The sequence below is a fragment of the Pieris rapae genome, chromosome 20 (genome assembly GCF_905147795.1).
Source record: "Pieris rapae chromosome 20, ilPieRapa1.1, whole genome shotgun sequence".
Taxonomy (NCBI): Eukaryota; Metazoa; Arthropoda; class Insecta; order Lepidoptera; family Pieridae; genus Pieris; species Pieris rapae.
In genome coordinates, this window is record NC_059528.1 from 7,469,532 (window position 1) to 7,495,319 (window position 25,788).

Genomic DNA, 25,788 nt, shown 5'->3' on the forward strand with positions numbered 1-25,788 from the left:
CGCTTTTCTTCTACTCTCTGCGGACTAAATTTATAATTATCAAGCTAAACTGTACTTTACTTGACCTACTGATTAAAAAAAGAATTTAATAACCTACCTGAAATCAACATTTTTGCCAGAAGGTTCGCGAGTTGTTTTCTGGATTTTTAAGAAAAATCAAACTTACATTTTCAGTGTGATGATGACTCATTACGATAATTTATTGTATTATTTGATAGAATATATTGTAAAGTTTTCAATACAGTTTTACAATACAAGTCAAAAGTGTAGATATAGAAGATATATTTGTCAATTCACAGATAATAGATATAAATAGACAAAAAGAGTGGAACAAAGCTTAAATGCTGACCAATCATCAAACTAAATGCGTCAATACCTCGTCTATTTACATTTGCTTGTTTGGAATAAATACACTTAACAATTAACAATATTTTGTACTCATTAAGATGATACTTAACTATTCGCATCTGTACTAGAACACATATTTCGTAAAATTAACTGGGATGAGTATGGGATAAATGTAAATGGCAAAAAGCTCAACCACCTTAGGTTCGCAGACGACCTGATTCTGCTTAGCGAAAACCAAGAGGGCTTAAAAACAATGTTAACGCAATTAGACAGAGAGAGCAGAAAGGTGGGTCTGACTATGAATCTAGACAAAACAAAACTAATGACAAACAACATAAAAACACCTATACTGTTAGACTCAAATCAAATAGAATATGTCGATGAATATACATATTTAGGACAGATCATTGCACCGGAAAATCAAATGCAAAAAGAAATTAACATCAGAATAAATAAAGCTTGGAAAAGATTCTGGTCTCTAAAGGAAGTTATGAAGAATCCACATATGCCCCTTAAAGATAAGACTACATTATTCAACTCTTGCATACTACCAACTTTAACCTATGGAGCACAAACCTGGGCCCTCACTAGCAAACAGAGTGGAGCACTCAGAGTGTGCCAAAACAAAATGGAGAGGAGCATCCTAAACCTCAAGCTAAGAGACAAAGTTAAACTTAAGAATATAAGAAGCAAAACAAAAGTTATGGATGTCACTCACACAGTGAAAAAGCTTAAATGGAACTGGGTAGGCCATATGGTAAGAAACAAGAAGGGAAAATGGACAAAAGATGTTACTGAATGGTATCCTCGGGATGGGAAAAGAAAGAAAGGAAGGCCAAAAACAAGATGGGAGGACGATATTAGAAATATAGCTGGAACAACATGGCAAAGAAAAGCCGCAGATAGACATGGATGGGAAAGCCTAGGGGAGGCCTATGCCAAAAGGCAAACTGATACCGAAAATTGAAATAAATCTAATGTATATTTGTATCAGGTTAATCAGTAATAAAGGCTATTTTTATTTTTATTTATTTTATTTAAGATGATACTTACGATATATTTACAAATAAACTAAAAATGTAATTATTTAAGTTTGTCTTAACAAATGAGATGCTTACAAAACTCTCCATTCTTACGCTAAATTATCTATATGGTTCAAGCAAGAGTTATTTTATTGTCCATACATAATGTCTCACTATTAAAATTCACACGAAATATTAGTAAAACCATCAGGTCTAGTGTGGATAGACTGATTTTGTCTTTTGTTTCGTCTTGCGTCTGCGTATATCGGTTAAGGAATAAATTAAGCTTTTTTCAATTCGTCATAGATCTCTTCCAATGATCTATTTTTCGTTTCCGGAAGCTTGAAGACCACATATACAACGGTTAAAAGGCACATGGATCCGAAAAAGTAGAACGCGTAGAACACGCCAATTGAATTTGCGAGTGGCTTGAAGAACAGAAGTTGGATGAAGTCAGCTACTGATGCGATCGCCATTGTTGTTGCTAGGACTGTACCTCGGTACTAAAATATATAAAATGTATTCTGATGTAGATAAGTTTTGTGAAAGATATGTTGGCTTACGCCCAAACCCAATAATCTGAATCCATTTTTGACCATTGAGATACACCGATCCGATCTAAAATGCATAGCATGTATCGAGAGATGGCTATTACAATCCGCCGATTGGTTATTGGCACACTATTACTAATATTTGGATTCAGATGTCTCTATCAGATGTTTATAATTGGATTGAGATAGGTTTAGGCGTAATTTAAATTAAATGACGTACCTTAAATGAGAATATTTCTCCCGTTATGACGATGCTTATTGGCATTAGACCTGCTGCATCACAGAATACACACAGGCACAATGTGATTACTGGTATCCACGCGGTGGTGATAATGTTGTAATCTCTGATCAGGAACCAAGATGCAAGTACGCACATACTTATTCCTGATACTAGGCAGGTGATGATCATTAACCACTGGAATTAATTAATGCAGGTATAACATGGTTTCTTTAAGTGGGAAATTTTGAAGGTTTTTATAACGTAGTCCATGAAATTGAGCGATTATTTTATGTCATAGATAAAATGAGAATACTTCAATAAGTTTTTAAAAAGTTATTTACCTAATGTCATATATTAATGTCTATTTTCTCGTATAATAATAAATAACGTTTGTCTATACTTATGTACACGCGCTAGAAGTTATACTTCTTTGGGGTAATAAGATAAAAATCTTTTCAAAAAAAAATCTACGTTTGTAGATAAAAACAAAACTAATAGTAGAAAAAAGGTATTTAAAACATTGCAAGATTTCCGATACCGCATTACTTAGTCAAATAATGTGTATATCACAAAAAAAAAACTAAAATGTTGACTATAGCTAACTTCAGGTGTTCGGTTTTTTGTGATGGTGTGTGCGCGCATCTTAAAAAATACTCACATCGCTTTTCCCTAACGCGCCAATAGAAGCATAACTTCAATAAACACAATAAAAAAAGACTACTGGAACCTATGCTCTTCGGAGCATAGGCTGCACCATCATGTAAATATCGAGGCTTTTCAACATCTACACACCACGGGCCTTGCGAGAAGATTGCAAAGGGCAAAACCAGGACATACATAGTACGCGTTTGTGTTTAGTATTGAACAGTGTTAAGTGGTTACGCAAGAACAGACTGTCATCCCTATAATAGACACTGTAAGTAGTGTTATTAGGCACTTTCTTATGTTAAAAATCCTTATAAGTAAATTAGGTTAGACTTAAATTACTTATAAGTACTAAGTGACTTGCGAACTGGTAGTAAATCTAAATTTACTATTAATTTAGTTTGTTTTTTTGACGTTCATAAGTGTACATGTTTACCTATATGAATAAAGATATGTTTATGTTTCAGTTTATGTTAGGCTTGATCGTTATGTTTCAAAATGCTTTAGTAAAGACACATGTATACAAAATATATAATAAATTTGACGGTCGACTACTAAGTTAAATTTAAAAATACCTTTCTACCACACTTCTCAACAACATTAGATGCTAACAAAGATCCACCCAGTTGCACGACTCCCAACATCATGGCCTGCTTGTTTGGGCTAAGAGCAAAGGCGTTGTCCTCTGATGCCAGGTTAAAGATGTCTCCTGCGAAGTTTTGGATGGGCACAGCACCACAGACCTCTCTAGAAACTGCTGCTACCAAGGCGATGAGAAAAGCCTTGAAGAGGGTTTTGTCAGTCACTAAAAATGTATATTGGTTATCAAACATAATGGCCAAAAATAAGTTACGATTTACTGGACTAATAGTAGTAAAAGTAGTAAGTACAGTAATCCCTTCTATAACACGGTAGATCGGTTCCGCGTTTCAGGAAAATAACGAGCTTGTATGACCCCGTATAACGCGTTATGTACAAGTGATTCAAACGTTTGTAAGGAGCTGAAACCATGTTCCATGTGACATCTTGAGTAATAAGGAATAATAAAATAAATTAAAAGCAAAGTTTTCCTCTATCAGCAGGAGGCATGGTGAAATAGGAGCACGCACTTACATACTCGTGAGAACAACACGCAAATACGTAGTAGAAACAACTAATATCACCGCATACACGAATTCAAGTACGACCAGTATGAAACAGATTTCTGAATCTGTTTCATATTTAAATCTAACAGGCAAGAAGGAGATCAATCTCCAGTGCCTGACACACGTCGTCAACTTTTTTTTGGGTCTAAGAAATGTCGGCTTCCTCACGATGTTTTCCTTCACCGTTCGAGGAAATGTTAAATGCGCACATAGAAAGGAAGTCCATTGGTGCACAGTCGGGGATCGAACCTCCGACCTCAGGTATGAGAGTCGCACGCTGCAGCCATTAGGCCAACACTACTCATAAATATGTGCGTACATTATAAATGTCACAGTACAGAAATATGTGCGGAAACCCCGCGTTGTGTTATACGAGGTACTAAAGTCGCCTAATATGAAAATGCGTTATAAGATTTATTGTTATAAGGGTTATTCATACTAACCTATAGATTTTAACATAAATTGTTTATTCTCATCGCTCTCTTTCTGCTCCTTCATCAAACGTTCTAGTTCCATTTGTATAGATGGATCCGCAATGTCTTTGCATCGTAGCCACGCCAGTGCTTTAACCGCTTCCTACAAGACGTATGTTGTTTATAAACTTCCGTCTGAGGAAAAGGGGGAAAAGTTGGCGAACAACGCAATTAAAATCATATTTGATATATATATTATTCTACAGTATGTGTGTAGGTCACTGAACTCTTAAACGGCTTAATTGATTTTTTTCCGTTTGGTTTGTATGGATGGTTTAGATTCACGCCTCAGCCCGGCAGATGGCGCTGTAATCTGTATCTAGGTATCATATAGTAATTAAACAGCTGGTTATATAAACCTTCTGTGCATGGTCGTAATTAATCTCCCTAAAGGCCTCGAAAAATTTTGATGAAGTTAAGAAAAAATATATAAATACACAAAAGTGTGTTCAAGTTGCATCGAAAATGATTTACTTATTATATTTTTTTGTATGAAGACGTGTGATAGCCAGACGTCTGTTGGTATATATGTTAGGATATGTAGTCGACCTTTAGGTGAAAGATACCTTTAGCTTTCCTTCCTTGACGAGGTAAGATGGCGAATCTGGCATCATGAGAAACACAATAGAGTGAATCATGGGAAATGTCACCAACACATAAAGGATCTGATGATAGCTAAGACAGTCTCCTATGATGTAGGAAAAGAGAGATCCGAAAGCTGTGAATAATGCACCCTGGAAAAAAATAGATGTTTATACATCACATCGGAATCGCAGTTTTGAGTACCAATTAATAATGATAGTCCAGCTAAGCTTAAGCAAGCAAGAGCAGTTTTGGCTGAGTAGATCGTGTGTTCTTTTTTATGTTACAGGAGGCAGACGGGCAGAAGGCTCTTTTGATCTTATGTGACACCTCTGCTCATGAACAATCTGCCAAACGGCTCGCAAGCGCGCTGCCGGTCGAACCCTAATGTCCGAACCCAATAATTAATCCACAACCTCAGATTGTTTACAATCAGACCGTGACAGTCGATCGATCCTATCTGTATCCCTATAACCATACCCTACGAAGACAATCCATTTTTGGCGACGGATAGAATGCAATCTCTTCGCTTTTTACACTCATATTTGATAATCAATATATAACAAATAAAGTAAATAAAACCGTACAAATAATATTAAAATATACATGTCTATGTTTAAAAAAAAACAAATAGCTTTTTAATTAAAATTTAATTTAAAAACTGGTGTAAGTTAAAATCTTAAGATAGGATATTGGCACAGATGAACTGTCATTTTCATACCAAGGCCAACACTGCTCAAACAACTCCTAAAACAGATGCAAAAATCTGAGGACAATGTCAAATTACATGACTCACCCAGCATCCCAAAGCTCCTCTCATACTATCTTCACTTATCTCCTTGATATAAGTTGGGCCTGTGACGCAGGCACCAGCCATGCCGATACCAACCAGTATACGAGCAGTAATAAATACCCAGATATTCATTGAAGAGATTTTTAAAGTCCAAATTGTCTAAAACATGGGTAAAAATTAACTGTCTTTCTTTCTCTTGCTTCATATTTATTTTTATTCCTGTACATGATATTAGTATAGTATAGATCTTGAAACATGTAAAAATTTGTACCAGTGACTCATTAACGCATAAAGAAATTTATATAGCAATATCACATTATCATTTCCATACAAATTAATTTAGCGTGTTTTTATTCAATGGAGCCAATCATTATTAATTCAAAAACAGGCATTATCAGGCAGTTATTTCCAAATAACTGCCTGATAATGCCTGAAACCGCCATACATATCGCTTAGAGTTCAAAACATAGTAGCCAATTCTCAGACCTACTGAATATGCATTATAATTTTCATAAGAATCGGTCGAGCCGTTTCGGATGAATATGGGAACTAACATTGTGACACGAGCATTTTATATATTATGTAGAGAAGATGTTCCATCGTTTATTTTTAAGTTACCAGTAATTAAATTCTTTAATAAACAGAAGTCGAGGGTTTTAGTAGTACATATTATAAAAGTAAATTTGATCACTTGAAAGTATAAGCTATCACTTACAAAATTTATAGCAGACATGAACATAAGTGTTGATTTTCTTCCCAATGTATCTCCCATATATGCCATTAAGTATGTTGCAGGAACACATGTTAAATATGGTAACGATGCCATCCACGATATCTTAAAAACAAAAAATGAACATTTTTCTGATTCAATAACAATTTTTTTGTGTGTGTAATGTGGAACTAAATAGTTTTATTGCCATAAAAATATTGATTACGAACCTTCGCGGCGCAGAGGGTAATATGATAAATTTTTAATCCTCATTTTATTTTATTATTGTTATATATTGTATTTGTATTTTAGAAAAATAGAATACAAGAAAGAGACTTCCTTTCTATAGAGACTGTAAGTAGTGTTTTTTGATACTTATGTTAAATGGCCTTTTTCGTAAAATTAAAAAAAAATACATACATTATCCTTACAGACCATGCTAATACGATAATTTCGAGAATCATTTAATAAAATATAATAAAGTGCATATTAAACACATACAATATCGCTACTGTGAATTCACTCTGCGAACATACAAATATGTCGATAGTGTCAGAGACAGCATTCAGGCGTAGGCGTTATGTTTTTAAATTAATATTTTTTTACGAAACTCAAAAATTTTAATTTAACATTTTTTTTATAGAACAGGGGGCAAACGGGCAGGAGGCTCACCTGATGTTTAGTGATAACGCCGCCCATGGACACTTAATGATAAAGGGCTCGCGAATGCGTTGCTGCCTTTCTCCTTTCCTATAATGTCCAATACGCTACGAGTCACTAAGATTTTCGAACTCTTCAAAAATTCAAATTAGTTTTAATCTAGCGTCGCAGTTTTTATTTTAAACAATAAAAGCCAGTCATTACCCAGCGTTTAATTTATATTTAGTGTATAATATATATTTGAACATAGACAGTGCGTGATTCGTGGCCAAACAGATTAAAGGCCTGTATATAATATTTGACTTATTTACCGGATTGAAGCTATGTATATATAAAGTTATAATTATTTAACATAATTTAAAATTTATCCGAGGTTTCGCGTGCTTACGGCGACACGGTGACTGAAGATAAAAGGTGTTGAATGTAAAAAAAGTATCACAGCTGTAGAAAAAGGTTGTATTATCTGTATTTATTTCTCCGGAGTTGGTATCTAAAAGATGAAGGGTTTCTGCAGAAATTTCTCATGGTGTCCTCCATTTTCGCGTTCGGGAAACGTCGGATAAATTTAAAATTATGTTAAATAATTATAAGTTTACAATACTACATAGCATCAATCCGGTAAAAAAGTGTTTTTTTAAAGACCTGTATATAAGCCAAAGACGGCCATTTCAAATAGAATATATGTAATATTTTTTGCTGAGATTTTAATAAATATGTAAGGTATAATTTTTAATATTACTTCACTAAAAAATGCATTTTATTTGTACCAGAATTATGGCCACAAAAAAAGGGTAACAGGTTATAAAATTGCAATTTTTTAGGATCGAATGTACGAATTTGATAATTTGTTTTATACCTCTAAATCCGTCAGAGGAACGCCTTTCGGAGAGTTTTTTGATTGTAAAAGTAATGTCATTGGAGACATCCATCCAATACAGGTACCATAGCTGAAGGTGGGAAGACATACTGAAAAACAAAACAAAAATATTGTGAAGTTATACTTCTTTTGGCGCGATGGAAAAAATTGTTGAGAGTGAATTTTTACGATGCGCGCGCACACCAACACCTAAATTCGACATCGTAAAGTTCGTTCTAGGTGGCATGAATATCGATAATAACTATGTTCAAGTTGTTTATTATAATATCTAATATAAGTATCGCAATACAGTGCCAGCATTCAACACTGCTACTGAGAGCAAACATTTTAAATTGTTTCAATTTTCTATTCATCAATCTTTAATTATTATAAATATGTTGTAATATTGTAAAAGTTAATAATATTAATTAATTAAAATACAAATTACATTTTCGCGACAGTGTTTCAACAATGCCTTTACAAGGTCGGACGTCTGTAAAATTGATTGTTTTCCTATCGAAAGATAATTTGAAATAATTATCATTTTAATGAGTATACATAAATATTACATAGCGTCAATCGCTTTAGGCCACTGCTGTTTCACGACAACGCTAGACCACACACTATACTAGGCTATAAATAAGAGGAGCTTCGATTGGAATGTCTAAGGGTGCGTCTATCTGGCGAATTAACCTGCAGCTGAGTTTCATCATCGGACGTCGAGGCAGAATACGAAATTCCACCCGTATCACCTCGACGTCCGCCGTTCCACAACTGCGCGTTTTTCCAGGCAGTTTTTGCCGCGCACCACCACTCTGTGGAACCAGCTGCCAACTGAAGTATTTCCGAACCAATTCGACTTAGGGTCCTTCAAGAAAAGAGCGTACCAATTCTTAAAAGGCCGGCAACGCACTCGCGAGCCCTCTGGCATTGAGGGTGTCCATGGGCGGCGGTATCACTTAACATCAGGTGAGCCTCCTGCCCGTTTGCCCCCTGTTCTATAAAAAAAAAAAAAAAAAAAAGAATTTGCCGCGAATATGCAGCTTGCGAGCCGGTTACAGGTGCAGTCACACCACCACAGCATACACCAGATGTGGATGCACCCTTCATGCACCATACTCCTCAAAACTTGCTCAACTGATCACATTATTTTTTAAATGTGGATAACTTCTTTCGTGCAAAGTAAAAACATCAACTCTAATTGCGCAGTCGAAACCGCCTTCAAAGATTTTACTGATACCCGAGTTATGTAACTTTAGTTAAGTTAACTCCAATTGAAGATAATATTGAGATCTTTAGTACCATACTCATAAATTAAGTAATAATTGTCTACCTAAACTAAGTTATTAAAGTTACGTTACATAACTCACTACACTTTTAGTAAGGGGATCAATGAACCACCTATGAAATGGCGTAAGTTCATATATAGCAATGGTAAATACTGTAATTAATAATAATATTTAAAAAAATCCTTCCATACAAACCACAAATTTCAAATGTTACAATAAAATGCTAAATAAAATATGTTAAATAAATTTTTTTTTAATGAAGTTAAAAGGTTAATAATAAAATTTATTTGAAACAAATAACAAAATACATACCTTATAACCTAATAACTAACCTTAAAATTTAATAATTAATAAATATTATTAAAAGGAGTCCCTTTTGGCAAGGTTCCGAAGATACTGGCAGCTATCTCGCACAAAGAATTAGTCTAGCGATTCAAAGGGGGAACGCTGCCAGTATCTTCGGAACCATACCTAAAGGGACTCCTTTTAATAATATATTTAAAGGTTAATTAAATATTTAACATTGTTGTCTATCAAAACAATTATATATAGAATAATAAAATGTACTTACTTAGTAATGCGCAGATGATTTGATTAATTTTACTCCCCGGCGTAAATAACTTGCACTCAGACATGCTGTAGTACCTATAACATGTTATCGCTGTGACAAATGTAATGAAAAATATATTTGTTTCGCTTTCAAATTAGTTAATTGCGAACAATAGTGTTCTCATAAGGTTCCGTACGATTTTAATTTAAAATATTTAAAATCGTACGGAACCTTATGAGAACATTATTGAACTTTTTTAGAGTACCGAGAGATTTTTACGCCGCTTTTTCTCTCGGCCTACATCCTGTATCTTTGGCCATGAGTAGGAATTTAGGTTTTATTTATTAGTCCGTAGATATAATTATTAATTATATTCGAAAATATAAAAAAAAGGAATTTAGTATTTCATTTGGTTTCAAAAATGTATTAACTGTGTCCCCCTCCTAATTCTCTAGTAATTTCACAATTTAAGTATGTTTATACGTTCTTATAGGAACAAAAAGGTTGGCAACGCACTCGCGAGCCCTCTGGCATTAAGAGTGTCCATGGGCGGCGGTATCACTTAACATCAGGTGAGCCTCCTGCCCGTTTGCCTGTTCTATAAAAAAAAAATATATGAAAAAATATGTAAACGGTTGTCATTACATGTAAAAAGGCTGAGGTGGCCCGAATAAGTTGCGAATATAAGATTTGCTATTCTAGCAGATAAATTAATGTAATATAATTAAAATTAATTAAATAATAACAGGTAAATAACTTTTAACCGCGGAATTCCGACACGTTAATCGTTTTCCATTAAATATTAAAATGTAATTAATGTCTTTATGTGTTAACAGGTGAAGCATTAAAATTATCTTAGCATCGTTATAGGCATAATACTGTTTTAAACAATAAAAGACCGATAATACACGCAAATTAATTTGGGTAAAATTTCACGCATCAAAATTCCAAAGACTTATGGTTGCCAACTGTTTAGCTGTGCTCAGGGGAAAGGTCAATGCTCCCTATTAAATTCAAGATAACGATCTTCATTGGAACCTTAAGGGTGTCGCCACAATAAAAAAAATCTAGAGCCAACGAACAGAGGCTAGTGAGACTGAAAAAGACATTTGAACCAGTGAAATAGTGTTAGTGCACGTTAGTATTAAATGCAGTGAATGAAAAAGAAGTTCAAAAAATGGAACACTAGAACAGTGTTTTCCATTTTTTAGAAAGTAGTGTTATCTGACACTTAAGTTTGTTAAATATCCTTATCAGTTAGATTAGAATTTAAGTACTGGTAAGAAAGAAAGAAAACATGTTACTTAACACGATATTTAGGTGATGTATAGTGCACAATAGCGTTCCCTGTGTTGTGGGCAGCCAATCTCCTTTTCACATGTAAACAGTATTTTACTTAATAACTTCTATATGACACATTTATATTTAAACAAATTTTTACAATAAGAATATTTTCTGTATCATCATATTTTAGGGTTAGAAAGATCTTGCTTTAGTGGTTTTAATAAATGTTTGTAATCTGATTTTTTAAATGTTAGTAATAATGTTGTTTTTAAGGAATTGGTTCAACTGAGACTCGGAAGGAGAAAAATAGCTGTAGTAAGTGTAGTCACTTAGTACTCTTATATATAAAAAAACGTAGTAAATTTATCGATTTCTTGAATTTTTCTCACTCTTCTGTAATTTTAAAATTAAAAATATCAGTTGGGATTTTTGTATTTGTTACATCTTTTGTCAATCTAATCCCCACGCCGCCCCACAAGTTAATCTATAATTTTATTCCCTCCAACTCATTGTGTTCATATAAATACACAGTTACTTATTATCACACAATTATCACTTTTTGATTACAATATGCAAAGTAGTTTTTTTATCATTTACATAACTCATTTCGTAATGTATGTTATTCCGTATGTTCTCGTTCTAAATTAAAAAAAAATTATACAAATTCTAATATATCTTTAAAGTAATTAATTATATTATTTTATTTTTATTACAGAATAAAGTGTCTTCCCCTTTAAAAAGACTTAAGAGTTAGAAGTTCATTTATATTGCAACATTTAATTACTAATAAAATTAATTGGCAGTAAAAAACAGTCATTTTGACCTCGATAATTTTGGTGTAACAATAATTACGACAAATTTAATATTAAGTCACTTAGACCACTACTTTCGTGGTATTTTTAGTCATTTTCTACAGGTTAACTAAACTACTACCACTCAATGATCAACCTTAGTCTTAACTGTCATTCGTTAGAAAAAAATTGAAAGAGATGTTATATTATATGGTGTGATAGTATATTATGGTATATATTATATTTATATACTATAATATATACCCCATATAAACTGATTAAATATGTACACTTCAATATTACAATCCAGAACATGATCTATGGAAGAGCACATTAAAACAGTTCACCCAACAACGCAACATACTAAATACCCTCTTTTTTGAATGCACTAAATAAACTAAGAAACGCCCTCTATAACAGAGCACTGCAAAACTATTCCGTCACTAACGCAACGTACTACCCACGGTATTACAATAAAACAAATTATCCATCTACCCTCTTTTTCGAACACATAGTTAATAATATTATATTCTTAAATCAAATATTTACATCAAGAATCAAAACACAAAAGTATCCATACTACGGCAAACACTATATTAGTTATTTATTTATCATAGCCGCGCTAACAGCCGAATGAGTGAGAAAAGAAAATGAGCAGGCCACATTGCAATTATACAAAAGATAGACTGCCGAATCCTACTGGAAGCCAACAATCTCCAGGAAAAAGATACGTAGGAAGGTACATAAAAGGGCTGAAGACACCATGATTTGATTTCTGGGGAGTAATGGATGGAGGAAGCAAAGAAAAGATCCAAAATATGGAAAGTTCAGGAGGTTCCACAAACCCAAAAGAGATTCATATTGCAGGACACAACAAATCTAACACCTATCTCATTTTTTATAGAATGAAATTAAAGTTCCACTATTATTATTAAATATTTTATATATTCATTAAGATTTCGTGCTATTTCAAGTATAGTTTATTTAATTACGTGACAGGCATCACGTTTTAGAATTGATAGATTGATATTAGATCCATTTTTGCGTTTCCCGATTACCTAAATACAATATGACTAATTAAAATCAATAATTACCTAGTGTCGGTACAACTATACATCGGCCTTGATCCCAAATAGCATCCGTTTCTTCGATCTATTATTTATAAATATATATATTATAATTTTCAAATTTTATATCAAACACGATTTTTGGGAAATATAATAGGGAAATTTGAATTGTATAATAACGCTAAATTTTTATACCGATTCTTAATTTTTTTCTATTCAATTATTGTACTGTAGGATAAAGGTATATAAACAAGTTTATTATTAATTATATTTATAATCGAACGATATATTAGATAACAATAGTCTGTATGGAGTTAACGTTGATAGAGGAACTTTGAGGTGAATATTACCATTTATGTGTTATCTTTCTGGGTCAAAAACTTGTTTAAACTATAACAGGGAACCAATAACCTCTCAAAGGGGTTAATATTTTTTTTAAAAACAAGTATGTAGTATCCCTCCCTCCCTCAAAGGCCGGCAATGCATCCACTAACATGGATGTCCATGGGCTGCGATAACAGGCTTATTAATAGAAGAAACTGAATAAGACATAAGTAACATGAAAAATATCAGATTTCAAGCATAAAAGGGCCTCAGATCATCTTTTTCACCAGGAGTCAAACAGGAGGCTCACTTGATATTTAGTGAAGTTAAGACTCGAGAGTGTGTTGCCGGCCTTTTAAGAATCAGTACGTTCTTGGAGGATTCTAAGTCTAAATACTTCACTGCTAATACATCTGTATTTGATTCGTGAGCATTTGTTTATTTGTCTTCTGTGCCTGTTGGTTTGCTAACCGCACGAGCACGTAGATAGAAAGGCCATTGATGCACGGGATTTGAACCTACGACCTCAAGGATGAGTGTCACACTGAAGCCACTACTGCTCGTGTTGGTCTAGTTTTTGATATGATCTCAACCGTTAATAATTATAAAATTATATCATAGTTAAATATTTTTTTTTACAATAATACAATTTTTATAAGTATAACAATGATGAATTATCTGCTAATTCATCAATGTTTCGGGTTTGAGCTCATTACAATACGATTTATGAGGATGTTGCTAATTCCCATCAAAAGTGTGAGGAAATGTTTGAAGCCGTAAGTTATTGACATTATTTGGCAGTAGACAATATAGTGTTTTTTTAAATAGTATATACGCGTTGATTTGATGTTTAATTTAAGTTTTCTTTTTTATCTATTAATGCAGTGTTGGCCTATTGGCGTGCGAATTTCATCGCACAGGCCGTAGGTTAGATCCCCGGCTGTGAACCAATGGACTTTCTTTCTATGTGCGCATTTAATATTTGCTTAAACAACAGGGTACCTTAGACTCAAAAAGTCGAAGTCCTGTATAGGAGGATGATCACCTATTTTAATAAATTCTCTTTTATCCTATGTACCTAAATTACTTATTATTTTGTTTCGTATATTTTGTTTAGCAATGCAGTTTTGGCTTTGTTTATAATATGTATGAGTAGCGTTATTACTAATAAATAAATAAATTACTCACTGAAACACTCCACACTTCAACACGATATCCAAAGGAATAATAAAAAATGTATCAATACGTTAATTTTATTGACGTTTCATCTTAAGCCATTGTCTTAACTTACTGCAAAGATCACGTTGCTGTCACAGATAATATAATTGAGTCATTCTATAAATTTCACCGTTTACGCACTGAACTTACATACCCTCACTGACTGTATACCCTCCTTTTCACACCCATCAGAATAATGTATTATGTTTTTAATATATTTTTAATATTATGTATTCCATCTTTGACTATATTTAGCACCTATAATTGTTGTATATAATTTTGTTAGCTGTTGAAATATGAAATGAACAAATATATAATATAATAAACTTTTAAGCAATGACGATAATTAAGTCTAGCACGTGTCTATTTTAAACGAAAGGTAATTCGATTCTACGAGTATGTAACAAAAACTTAAATTACAATTTTCAATACATTTCACATATAAAATACTAAAGTAGATTCTTTTTAAAATTCAATTTTCAGAAAGATTTGAAATTTAGTTAACTCTGTAGCGTGTAAAATATTTAATACAATACTATCTATGTAGACATAACCTTTTTTTATTGTGACTGTTATAATCTTTTAGAACACAGTTTACTTTTAATTAACGGCTTTGAGTGGACTATGTATTCCATATTTAAAATTTCCAAAACTTTTTATACTTTATAAACCTAAACAAAAGTCTGTTTCAATAAAAATAATATTTGAATTTGGAATCATTCTTATCAAATACTATGTTGTTTTTTTAAGAGCCAAACTATAGTATTTGAATTTAGAATAATGTTTCATTTTGGCGCCATAGAATTTATGTTAATTTAGAATCTGTAATTTTGAAGGTCCATATTTTTTTATAAATATATCTGAGCAAAAGTTAATTACAAGAAAAATAAACCATTTGAATTTTGGAATCTACTTAATAAATATATCTTATTTTAATTTAGGGCCTGTAATGTTTCGTTTTGGCGCCAATTTAGGTTGTTTATATAAAACTTTGCCCTTTATTAATTTCCTATAACAACAAAAGTGTGTTACAGTAAAAAAATTTGAATTTGGAATTTATAATTTTTATTCTTTTTTTCACGCCAAACACTGTTATTTCAATATGGAATAAATGTTATATACATAATAATCTGACGTCAGAATAATGTTTTGGCAGCAATCAACATAATATGTCAAATGTTATTTTAAACTTTATTAAATTGTTTCATTTATTCCCTCTATTGTTAAATTAGCTAAATATTATGTAATTTTTACCCAACCACAAAAAAGGTAAATAATGTTACCCATACGTCCTTTTGCGGCGGTTATTAAGAAGAGGAATCCGTACATGTTCACTACCCATTTTAAACTGCGATCCGTGTTATACTTTGTATACTTATAACGCAGAAGTGTTAAGAGGAAGATCTTTAATATATATTTCTAAGAGAAAAGACGGTGTATTTTCCCTCCAATACAAGCCGGCCCGAAGACCCCCATATATATAATATAAAATAAAATACGTTTATTTTGGAACATAAGATCATCATGGTATCACTTATTCCACGTCATTAAATTCGAACCTGTTGGCATCCCTACTCATCGGCAAAGAAGACAGAGGGTGTTGGCCAAGAGAAAAAGCCGGCGTAAAACCTCTCGGTACTCTTTTAAAAAAGAGCAAATCATCAAACAATTCTACAATATTTAAAACAAATATAGCAAGTTAATTAGAAGTAGCCTGCCCAGCACTAGTCCCAGTATAGTAGCAGTAGGTATGTCAAGGCAGTGCCCTCGTGCAAAGAAACCTGCCTTAACATCGCGTTCTCGAAGCAGTTGGCCTATTGGCGTGCGACTCTCTTCCCTGAGGTCGTAGGTTCGATCCCCGGTTGTGCACCAATGGGTTTTCTTTCTACGAGCGCATTCGGTCCAATGCGACGGTGAAAACATCAGACACAGAAGGCTGATCACCTACATGCCTATTATATTAAAAAAAAAATACGTTTATTTTGGAACATAAGATCTTCTAGGTATCACTTATTCCACGTCAATCAATTCGAACTTGTAGGCATCCCTACACATCGGCAAAGACAGAGGGTGTAGGCCGAGAGAAAAAGCCGGCGTAAAAAACTCTCGGTACTCTTTTAAAAAAGCAAATCATCAAACAATATTTAAAACAAATATATCAAATTAATTAGAGGCAGCCTGCCCAGCACTAGTCCCAGGCCCTTTTATCAACTAGCCTTTTATTAACAAATGATCATAAAACTGATTAAGATAGTAAGTTAATAAATTATGTAAAATAAGTTATCTAATATGAAATAAGTATAATTTATTTTTAACAATAAAAATTATAAACTATTTACAATTTTCTTAACCTACATAGAAATAAAGAAATATGTAATTAAACATTACTTAAACCATAATAAAACAAATTTGTAAGGTTTGGTTACAATGGCAGTGTACCTTTAATGCTGCCAGCATTACCTTATCCTGACACCTGTATTTTATTTTCGCCTGTGCACTTGAACCCCACTCCAAAGGGAACCAAATCGAAAATGGAGGAAATATTTTTTTTTATAATTTAATTATATTTGCACCGTTAAATTGTATACTCCTTAAGCCGTTATCTAAGGTCTTGACATTACAACATATATACTTTATGCGTAGCATACAATGTTGCCACAATTTTGTGATATATTTAGTTTATTACATTTTGTTGGAATATTTATAGTAGTTTAAAGAGCAGTATTGGCCTAGTGGCTTCAGCCTGCGATTTTCATCCTTGAACTCGTATTATAAAATATAAATATATATTATATAATCCGGCCTGCGAGATACAATGTATTTGAACAATGTATACTTACGACACATCAAAAGATTTCAACAAAAATTACCTGGAAAAAGAGAATTTGCCGCAGCTTAGAAAATTCGCAAGATTGATTCGTGCGTTTGGCAGTATTAATGCAGTTCATTTCATTGATGAAAGTCAATAAATCAACACATCTTACAAGACTGACTGACGATAATTGGGAAAACTCTTTACGTCTTTTGTATCAGTGGAACTAATCCAAATATCGATGGACTTATTTCCCAAATTAGTTTTTTTTATAGAACAGGGGGCAAACGGGCAGGAGGCTCATCTGATGTTAAGTGATACCGCCGCCCATGGACACTCTCAATGCCAGAGGGCTCGCGAGTGCGTTTAACCATAATGTATCAATCTTCTTATATTTACTTGTGTTTATCATAAATTGTACTATTATAACAAAGTGTCGTGTTATATTATGTCTAATATCTATCGCAAAACATTTTATCTCTACTTTTAAATGCACTATATGTACTTTTAAACATATCCCCCGAACGTATTTGCGCGCGAAAGGCCCTCAACATGTCAAAGGTATGCCCATACCTACGTTACAAAATCTACGTTGCAAATCTCGGTTTTTTATTATTTGTAAATAATATGTATTATTTTGTAAATAATTTACATAATTAGTATTTCCGTTATCATTGGCTAAATATGTAATAACAGCGAATAAGGAAAAGTAACATTTGATTATTAAAATAAATCAGTATGAGGAAACAATATTGATAAACAATCGTGCGCATCGCTTTGCCAGCCAGAAATACCAGTTCTGTGGGAGATGTGGTTCGAGTGAACCGTGTTAAGATGGTAAGTTTAATTTTATATTATAACGGTATTTAATTATACATTATTACAGCTTTTAGCGCTGGAATAATTCATTGTTTGGTTATATTTGTTTGTTTAATGCTGCTAGCGTTAAAGGTAAGTATACTGCGCCCCGCCAAAACTTTTGAACTTATACTTCTTTTTGCGCGATGGAGAAAAATGATGAAAGTGAATTTTTACGATGCGCGCGCACACCAACACCTAAATTCGACATCGTAAAGGTCTAGGTGGCATGGAAATCGATTACTATGTTCCAATTGTATATTCTAGTATTTTTATATTTAGAGCACGTGTTTCGTAACAGTACATTTAAACAGTGTGAATAAATAAATATTATTTTGGTGTTCTTAAAACAATTTCATATACGACGGAGATAGTATTTATTTTTTACTTTTAATTAATTTATTATTTATCGTTAATCACTACTGCATTTTAGTTTTTTTTCCGTACGCCAAAGAAGTATAACTTCTATTTTTTATTATCATTATTGTGGTAAGAATTTTATATATACTACTATAACAATTGTGTATAACAAGTGGAATATGAATAAGTTGCTAAAATATATTTTTATTAGACACTTAAAACTTCACTAAGTATACGTAAAGGCTAGAATAATTTTAGAAAAATGTAGTGTTTGATCTTTCATTAAAATTATAAACAATTATTTTAATTAAATCCCCAACCATCGAACGAAAATGCTTCTTGTAAAAATTTAAGTATCAAGCCAAAAATCATCATTGACCTTAAAAAATTATATAACACGTGAGTTTTGACAGAATTAACAAATTAGATGTTTTTCTCAGTTAGAGTGGCCCTCTTGCGTTGTAATTTTCAGGGTGCCTGTGGTGTATTTAAAGCGACTGGTAAATAGTACCGGCAGTAGTGTTGGCCTAGTGGCTTCAGCGTGCGACTCTCATACCTGAGGTCGTAGGTTCGCTACCCGGCTGTGCACCAATGGAGTTTCTTTCTATGTGCGCACAACAACGCACAATTAACATTTGCTCGGACGGTGAAGGAAAACATTGTGAGGAAACCGACATGTCTTAGACCCTAAAAGGCGACGGCGTGTGTCAGGCACTGGTGGCTGACCACCTACTTGCCTATTAGATTTAAAAATTATCATGAAACAGATTCAGAAATCTGAGGCCAAGACCTAAAGAGGTTGTAGCGCCACTGATTTTTTTTTTAAATAGTATCGGCACAGCTCTGTGTACCGACAGAAACTAAACTTTTAGAAATTATTTTAATTTTCTATTAATACTTATTTATTATTATTTTTTATTACATTTTTATTAGTATGTAAGTTAATTATTTAACTATTTTATGTTTCAGATAATGGCGTTTTCCGAAAGTTTGACGTTTTTATTTCTAATATCAGCTGTGGTGGCTCAAACTACTGCACGAAAGCCGAATTTCAATGGTTTGCATTTCACATTTCAATCATATTTTGTTTTATTTAACAGGGCATACGTAAGTCGAAACGGCTAATACTGTTCAAATGTAAAAGATTTTATCTTGCTCGTCATGGTATTTGTTACATCCTCCCTCGCGAAGGGGATGCGTATTTCTAGTTTTCACCATTACGACGAAAGGTTGCGCTCGTTGGTGATTGGTCACAACATGATTTAGGAAGTCAATTTATATTTAAAAAAAAATGTATTATGTTATATTTATATTTAAAAAACGATTTTATCAGATTTCTGAATCTTTTTCAAGATTTTTCAATATAATACACAAGTCGGTGATCAGCTTCAAAGGCTGATAAAGCCTCGACGTTTTTGGGTCTAAGGCAAAAGGCGATGTTGCTTGCTGACATAAATCTATGGTTTGAGCCCATGACCTCAGGGACAAATAATGATGCATTTGACAGTCGCATGTTTTAACTCTGGCTGTGTACTAGACGTTTCTTAGTAAGAACGTAGTTCCGAGCGGGGACTAACCAAAATCACTCTTTATTTGATTTCAACTAAGTATATTATGTTTGAATTAAAAACGATAAATATTTCCTTCCCTATGATTTGGCTCTAATTAAAAACACAATATTAATACCTCCGTACAAAACAAAACCCTCACGTTTGCCTTATTTCGTTTTTATTCAATCATGGCTTATATTATGGAGCCATAAAAAAAAAAATATGCACATTGGATAGGCCGAGAGCTGTTTGACTAGCGATATCATTCAATATTGTATATTTTACGAGTTATTAAAATAAAAAGCATTCGGCGTTTACTTCATTTTACTTCCGCGAAACGCGATACAATCCGTCTCATCCCATGCGAACGACATACGTCTGTTGCAATAGTTACTAGGGCGAGAAGAGTCAGACGCGAGGGGGGAATAATTAATTAGCTTAATGCGCGATAAACATTCGTTCATACGAGTAAGAGATGCCTTTGACCTATTGACGGCATGTGACAGGCATACAAAATAAAGAAACAGATACATCTTTGGTCGAGATTTTAAATTATTTTATTGTTTCACGATTTTTATTAAAATTATTTTCAGTAAGGAATACAAGAAGAGAGTGCACATTGGCTGATGGAAGATCAGGAATCTGTGTAGATTATTCATATTGTAAGAAGGAGGGAGAAAAAATCGAGCGTGGAGGAATAATACATATCAGTGAATTCAGGTAAAACCATGAAAAACAACCACGCTCAGCATTACTACTGTAGTAAAAGATTATCAGATCTAAGTAATACCATGTATTACAATACCTAGTTGTCGGATTCGAGTAATCGACACCCAATGTGCTGTATGCCGACCACTCGGATCCGAAAAATGATTCTTATTTATTGCAAATACAATCATACTCTTCACTTTGTATCCATTCTTTAAGCATTCAATGTAAGTTTTTTCTGTGAAACAAACTTGAAATAAATCATTATCATTATCAATATCATTATCATTATCATTATCATTATCATCATCATCATCATCATCATCATCATCATCATCATCATTATTATTATGTATGTTAACAGCTGCTTTGTTACAATAAGTTTTTTGAGTTTCAGATCAGGCGGTTCCTGTAAGGCTGGCTTTAACTGGTGCTGTATTGAAAGTAATATGACCAAACCCCCGGAAGTCATGAATAAGGAAGGTTAAAACTTTTTATTATGCATAATTAAATGTACTATATACAGTAAAGGTACTCTCAGAACGTATTTTCAAAATACGCGACTTCAGTCCTACGTATAACACAGCTATTCCCGCATATTACGCGGGGATTGTACTCGTTATATTTCTGTAGGACACCTTTTTTGTTATATTGAGTTTTTATATTAATAATATTCACTTTAAATCATTTTAACAAGAAAATTTTAACGTTGTTAACGAATCATTTGTACATATGGTGTCATACAAACGTGTTATGTGAGGATACTACAACGCGTTTTCTATAACGTGTTATAGGAGGGATTAGATAATATATACCATTTACACAATTGGTAAATATCAAAATTCCTCCAACTGCATATTATTAAATTGTTTAGTCAGTTACAGCATACAGAAAAAAAACTTATATACAAATCTGCACAGTTTAGTTACAATGTAACACACACATCTTCCAAGAAACCAAAATAATAATTATTATAATTCTCTCCATGGTATTATCATTATTACCTTATCATTACTATACAAATTAAACACTAGACACAAAACCCCACTACAACAATAACTACACTAGGTTAGGTAACTCAAAAGATTTAGTTCTCTTTAGGCGTCTTGTACCTGTTGTATCAAGAAGTTGGATTGCCCCAGTTTAAACTATTCGGGATTAATAAAGATTTAACACACATTTTTAAGAAATAACAATCATTAATAGAAAAATGAAAGGATACTTCATTTGTTTTTTAATGAAATATCTTTTTTCGAAATGTCATCTAATTGAAATTCAAAATAGATTTTTAGCGAGACATTTCTTTAAATTTCAGAATGTTTTGCTCGCGATGGCGATTACTGCCCATGGTGTGTTTCATTGTATAGGTAAGATCTGGTGAATTTTATTACCTTCTTCAGTAGCATTTTTCTGTTAAAGAACGTTCAAGTATTCATTTGGATATACATTCATGTAAAGCGCCGTAACGTTAATAGTAAGGCAATAGTAAAACTTATCGTGAGTAACCAGTGATTCTATAAACCTTAAAGTTTCCATTATGTAGTATAAAGTAGCAGAAAACCTTAACAATAACGCGTAATTCAAATTCGTTACATAATATTTGAACGCTCCCTTAGCGCCACACAACTTTCTCCTCTCACCCCTCGAAGCCTCAGTGCTTGGGTGATGGCAATCATCATCAATGGGGGGTCGGTCCGCACCTGGTGTCACCTTTTTTGGGGTGACACCCACCCGGTCTCTCAAATTAGTAAGAACAATGTACAAACAAAAAAACATCGCTAGCATAAAAATTTCTTTTTCGAGGATTCCTCTTTCTAGAATTCGGGTATTCCCGCAAAAGAGCCTGACTCTGTCGTGGGGGATTCCCTGTCCCATACTCGCGATCTCTTAATGTATGATCCATGTCCTTTATCATATAAAATTTATTGTTTTTTACGATGGGGTGACACAACCAAATTCCACACCGGGTGCCACCCAAAGTATGTATAATGCAGTCGTAGCTAAGCAACGACTGTATTATACCAAGATGCTGTAGTGAAGTAGTGCTGGCCCTCAGATTGTTTAATCTGTTTCACGATCATTTGTCATGTCATGTAATAGGCAAGTAATCGACCTTCTGTGCCCGAATCCAGGGCCAGCCCTAGGATTCGCTGGCGCTGAAGTCCATGAATGACAGAAATAACTCACGAGTCTTTTTTTAATATATTTTTTTTATCTTCTAGAGGTGACGCAAAGAATAAAAATGCGGCCGAGCTTTTCTGCGCGGGAGTGCTAGTAGGATCTAAAGTTGTTTTAACGACTGCTACTTGTCACATTGTGTCTGTCTACCAAGATATTTGGGCAAAAATACCAGGTTCGGCAGAACCAAGGAATATGTATTCAGTTGCATACAGAAAACAGCACGAAAATTACAACTCAGGTTAGTTGGTGTGTAATGTGACTGTTCCGCAATTAGTCTAACCACTAAGCTCCTGGAACCAGTGCGAACCCAAATTTCGAAATTCTGGAATTCTGAATTCGAACCAAAATTCTGGTAGCCAAACACAGAGCATCTTTTTATCAAAAACTTCGCAGACCATATCTGAGATTGTTAACGACATATTTTTTCTACAAAAGTGAGAAACTGAAATATGATGTCAGGGAGATGCTTTTTAGTCTCCAGTGATGTCGACTAACCTATTTGATATTTCCTAAAAAACCTTATAGCGCTAGGATGCCACGGACCAAGAGTCTCGACGGGACAAAATCATATTTAGACCCTAGACCCCTGTATTTGCAGGCTTTAGCTTTTTCAGCCGTACCAACTCTGAAGATGGGACGGGGCCAGTGTGTCTGAACAGGTGGTATCCCATACCGAAACCCGGCCCATCTTCAATGTTAGATTAAATAACTTACGTTACAACTTTTTTAAATACATGGTAAGCGCAAATTATCGGCATAGCCTGAGTGCTCGGTAGCCCACACAATCAGGAATAAATCTGGATTGTATCAAGCAAGTTGCCGTTGATTGAGGCGATTTAAAGGATCTAATAAATCGCCTCAGTCATAATAATAATCGAATCGTCAGTGAGGTATCGCATATTATTAATTTCAGGCACACATGCGTACGACCTGGCAATATTTACATTAGACGAGGAAGTGAAATGGAACGACAAACGTAAAGTTGCCTGCTTAGCTCTGACGTCATCCTTTAAGCCTGTCTGTATCTCGTTTGGATATGACTCAAAAGATAGATTTGTTTCGGTGAGTTGGGAATATTTTAGAATATTCTAGATGAGGAAATTATAAGTTCAATTGGAAGAGATATCCCCAGGTCTTCCTGTTTTCCAGTTTTGTCTTTGTATGGCTTCCTGTGTTTGTTGATTGGCGAATCAACTGGGGATTTATCATAACCAATATTTATTAGCATTCGGTATAATTCGGACTGACCTTCACTAAAGAAAAATAATCAAGCAGACAAAGATGTTGCATGATGATGAGAAACAAGAAATCATTTTTTGTTTCTTCATGCGTTTACATTTAAATTGTAGTATCTTTATATTCTTTATTTAATTTTCTCTAAAATTTTCAGACAATAGTTGAAATTACTAAAGGCAGTTGTATACCGGGAGCTGGAGAAACCGTTGACGTCTCTTGTGGTAAAACTATTGATGATGAACCATGTTTCGTCGCTACTGGAGCCCCTGTGATCTGTGAGGAGGAGGTAACAGATTTGTATAATATTAGTTAGTCAAAATATGATATAACATATTTGTAAACTATGAGGGTTCAATAAATACTGGTAATGAGATACTTTCTCCTGAAAAAAAAAAGGTCAGGCATAGCCAAGATTAATCATATCAGATAACTGAAGAAACTATATTATGTTGCATGATCTTACAGTCAACTTGATAGACAAGTAGGTGATCAGCTTGTTCTTCAGCGTTAGAGTGAATGTTAAATGCGCACATAGAAAGAAAGTCCATGCACAGCCGAGGATCGAACCTACGACCTCAGGGGTGATAGTCGCACGCTACTAGGCCATACTTCTCTGCTGCATGCATTAGATGTAAGCAATCAACGCTCATTTGTTATATAAACTTAGAAGTATTTTGTTTACGTTCTGTCGAAACGTGATCTTTAAAATGGGATAAAGTTCGTACGGTAATATTTCAAGGAATGGAATGCCAGGAATGCTAATGCTGGCTCTAGCATTCCTGAGGTCGTAGATTCAAGTCCCGAATGTGCGTTAAAAATGTTGACTACGGAGCAAAAGCAAGACTTTAGAACAACAAAAGAGGTTCAGGCTCCTCCATATTTTGTGAAGTCCCTCCATCTTTAAAAACTCAAAATCGAAAAGTGCAAAAATACAGGAATGTTATGATAGTGGTATAAATGTCATATTAATTGAATAATGTCATATAATACAAACATAAACATATTGTCATAATAATAAGCCACATATAAATAGGCATGCAAATGTCATATAATTTTTATAATGTCATATAATACAAACGTTAACATAATGTCATAATAATAGGTAAGGTAATTTATCTGGAATTGGTGTCAAACTTAGAAGTCTAGATACTCGCCCACGCTGTAAAAGCAAGCACCTTGCTTTTACAAATTTTATCATAGTGGCCGTTAAAGCAGGCCTAAATCATTGTCTTTCTTTCAGCCTAATAAAATGACAGTGTACGGCATCGCCAGAAGCCCCTGTAGAAAGTCTGCAGCTCAACTTGGCGCTATTAATTTATCCTCACAGTGGCTTGCAGATAACCTTAAGGGTTTTGGCCTTAGTGAAGAGAATTATTTGCTTAAAAAGTCAACCTATTAACCATTAACCATACGGTGCTGTTGAAATAAGATGTTTTTATGTATCTTTTCTATTTATTTTAACTCCAAAAACATACAATTTTATAATATATTAATATATATAGGCTACTAAATTATATATATCTCATTTTATGTTATCTTTTCTTTCAATAGATTTA

At 33.6% G+C, this 25,788-nt stretch overlaps 2 protein-coding genes across 4 annotated transcripts; one reads left to right on the plus strand and one right to left on the minus strand.

Annotated features, from left to right (window-relative positions):
* Nucleotides 1-1,428: 1,428 nt before the first annotated feature.
* LOC110999481 (facilitated trehalose transporter Tret1-like) lies at nt 1,429-15,961 on the minus strand. Of its 3 annotated transcripts, none has more exons than XM_022268540.2 (10): nt 15,811-15,961; nt 9,865-9,938; nt 8,005-8,114; nt 6,495-6,614; nt 5,783-5,938; nt 4,971-5,138; nt 4,375-4,507; nt 3,362-3,591; nt 2,142-2,336; nt 1,429-1,873 (listed from the first exon to the last, which is right to left on the minus strand). In XM_022268540.2, the coding sequence occupies exons 1-10, from the start codon at nt 15,867-15,869 to the stop codon at nt 1,652-1,654; spliced, it is 1,467 nt and encodes a 488-aa protein (XP_022124232.2). In that variant the 5' UTR covers nt 15,870-15,961; the 3' UTR covers nt 1,429-1,651. The 3 variants fall into 3 exon arrangements, with proteins under 3 accessions (XP_022124232.2, XP_022124233.2, XP_022124234.2); XM_022268541.2 differs by lacking the exon at nt 15,811-15,961 and adding an exon at nt 14,498-14,587; XM_022268542.2 differs by lacking the exon at nt 15,811-15,961 and adding an exon at nt 11,153-11,185.
* A 2,141-nt stretch (nt 15,962-18,102) lies between these two features.
* LOC110999492 (ovochymase-2) lies at nt 18,103-25,750 on the plus strand. Its single transcript, XM_022268554.2, has 9 exons — nt 18,103-18,176; nt 19,527-19,614; nt 20,701-20,827; nt 21,213-21,298; nt 22,131-22,182; nt 23,038-23,234; nt 23,910-24,058; nt 24,387-24,518; nt 25,473-25,750. Exons 1-9 carry the CDS (start codon nt 18,174-18,176, stop codon nt 25,629-25,631), a joined length of 993 nt encoding a protein of 330 aa, XP_022124246.2. The 5' UTR covers nt 18,103-18,173; the 3' UTR covers nt 25,632-25,750.
* Nucleotides 25,751-25,788: the final 38 nt, after the last annotated feature.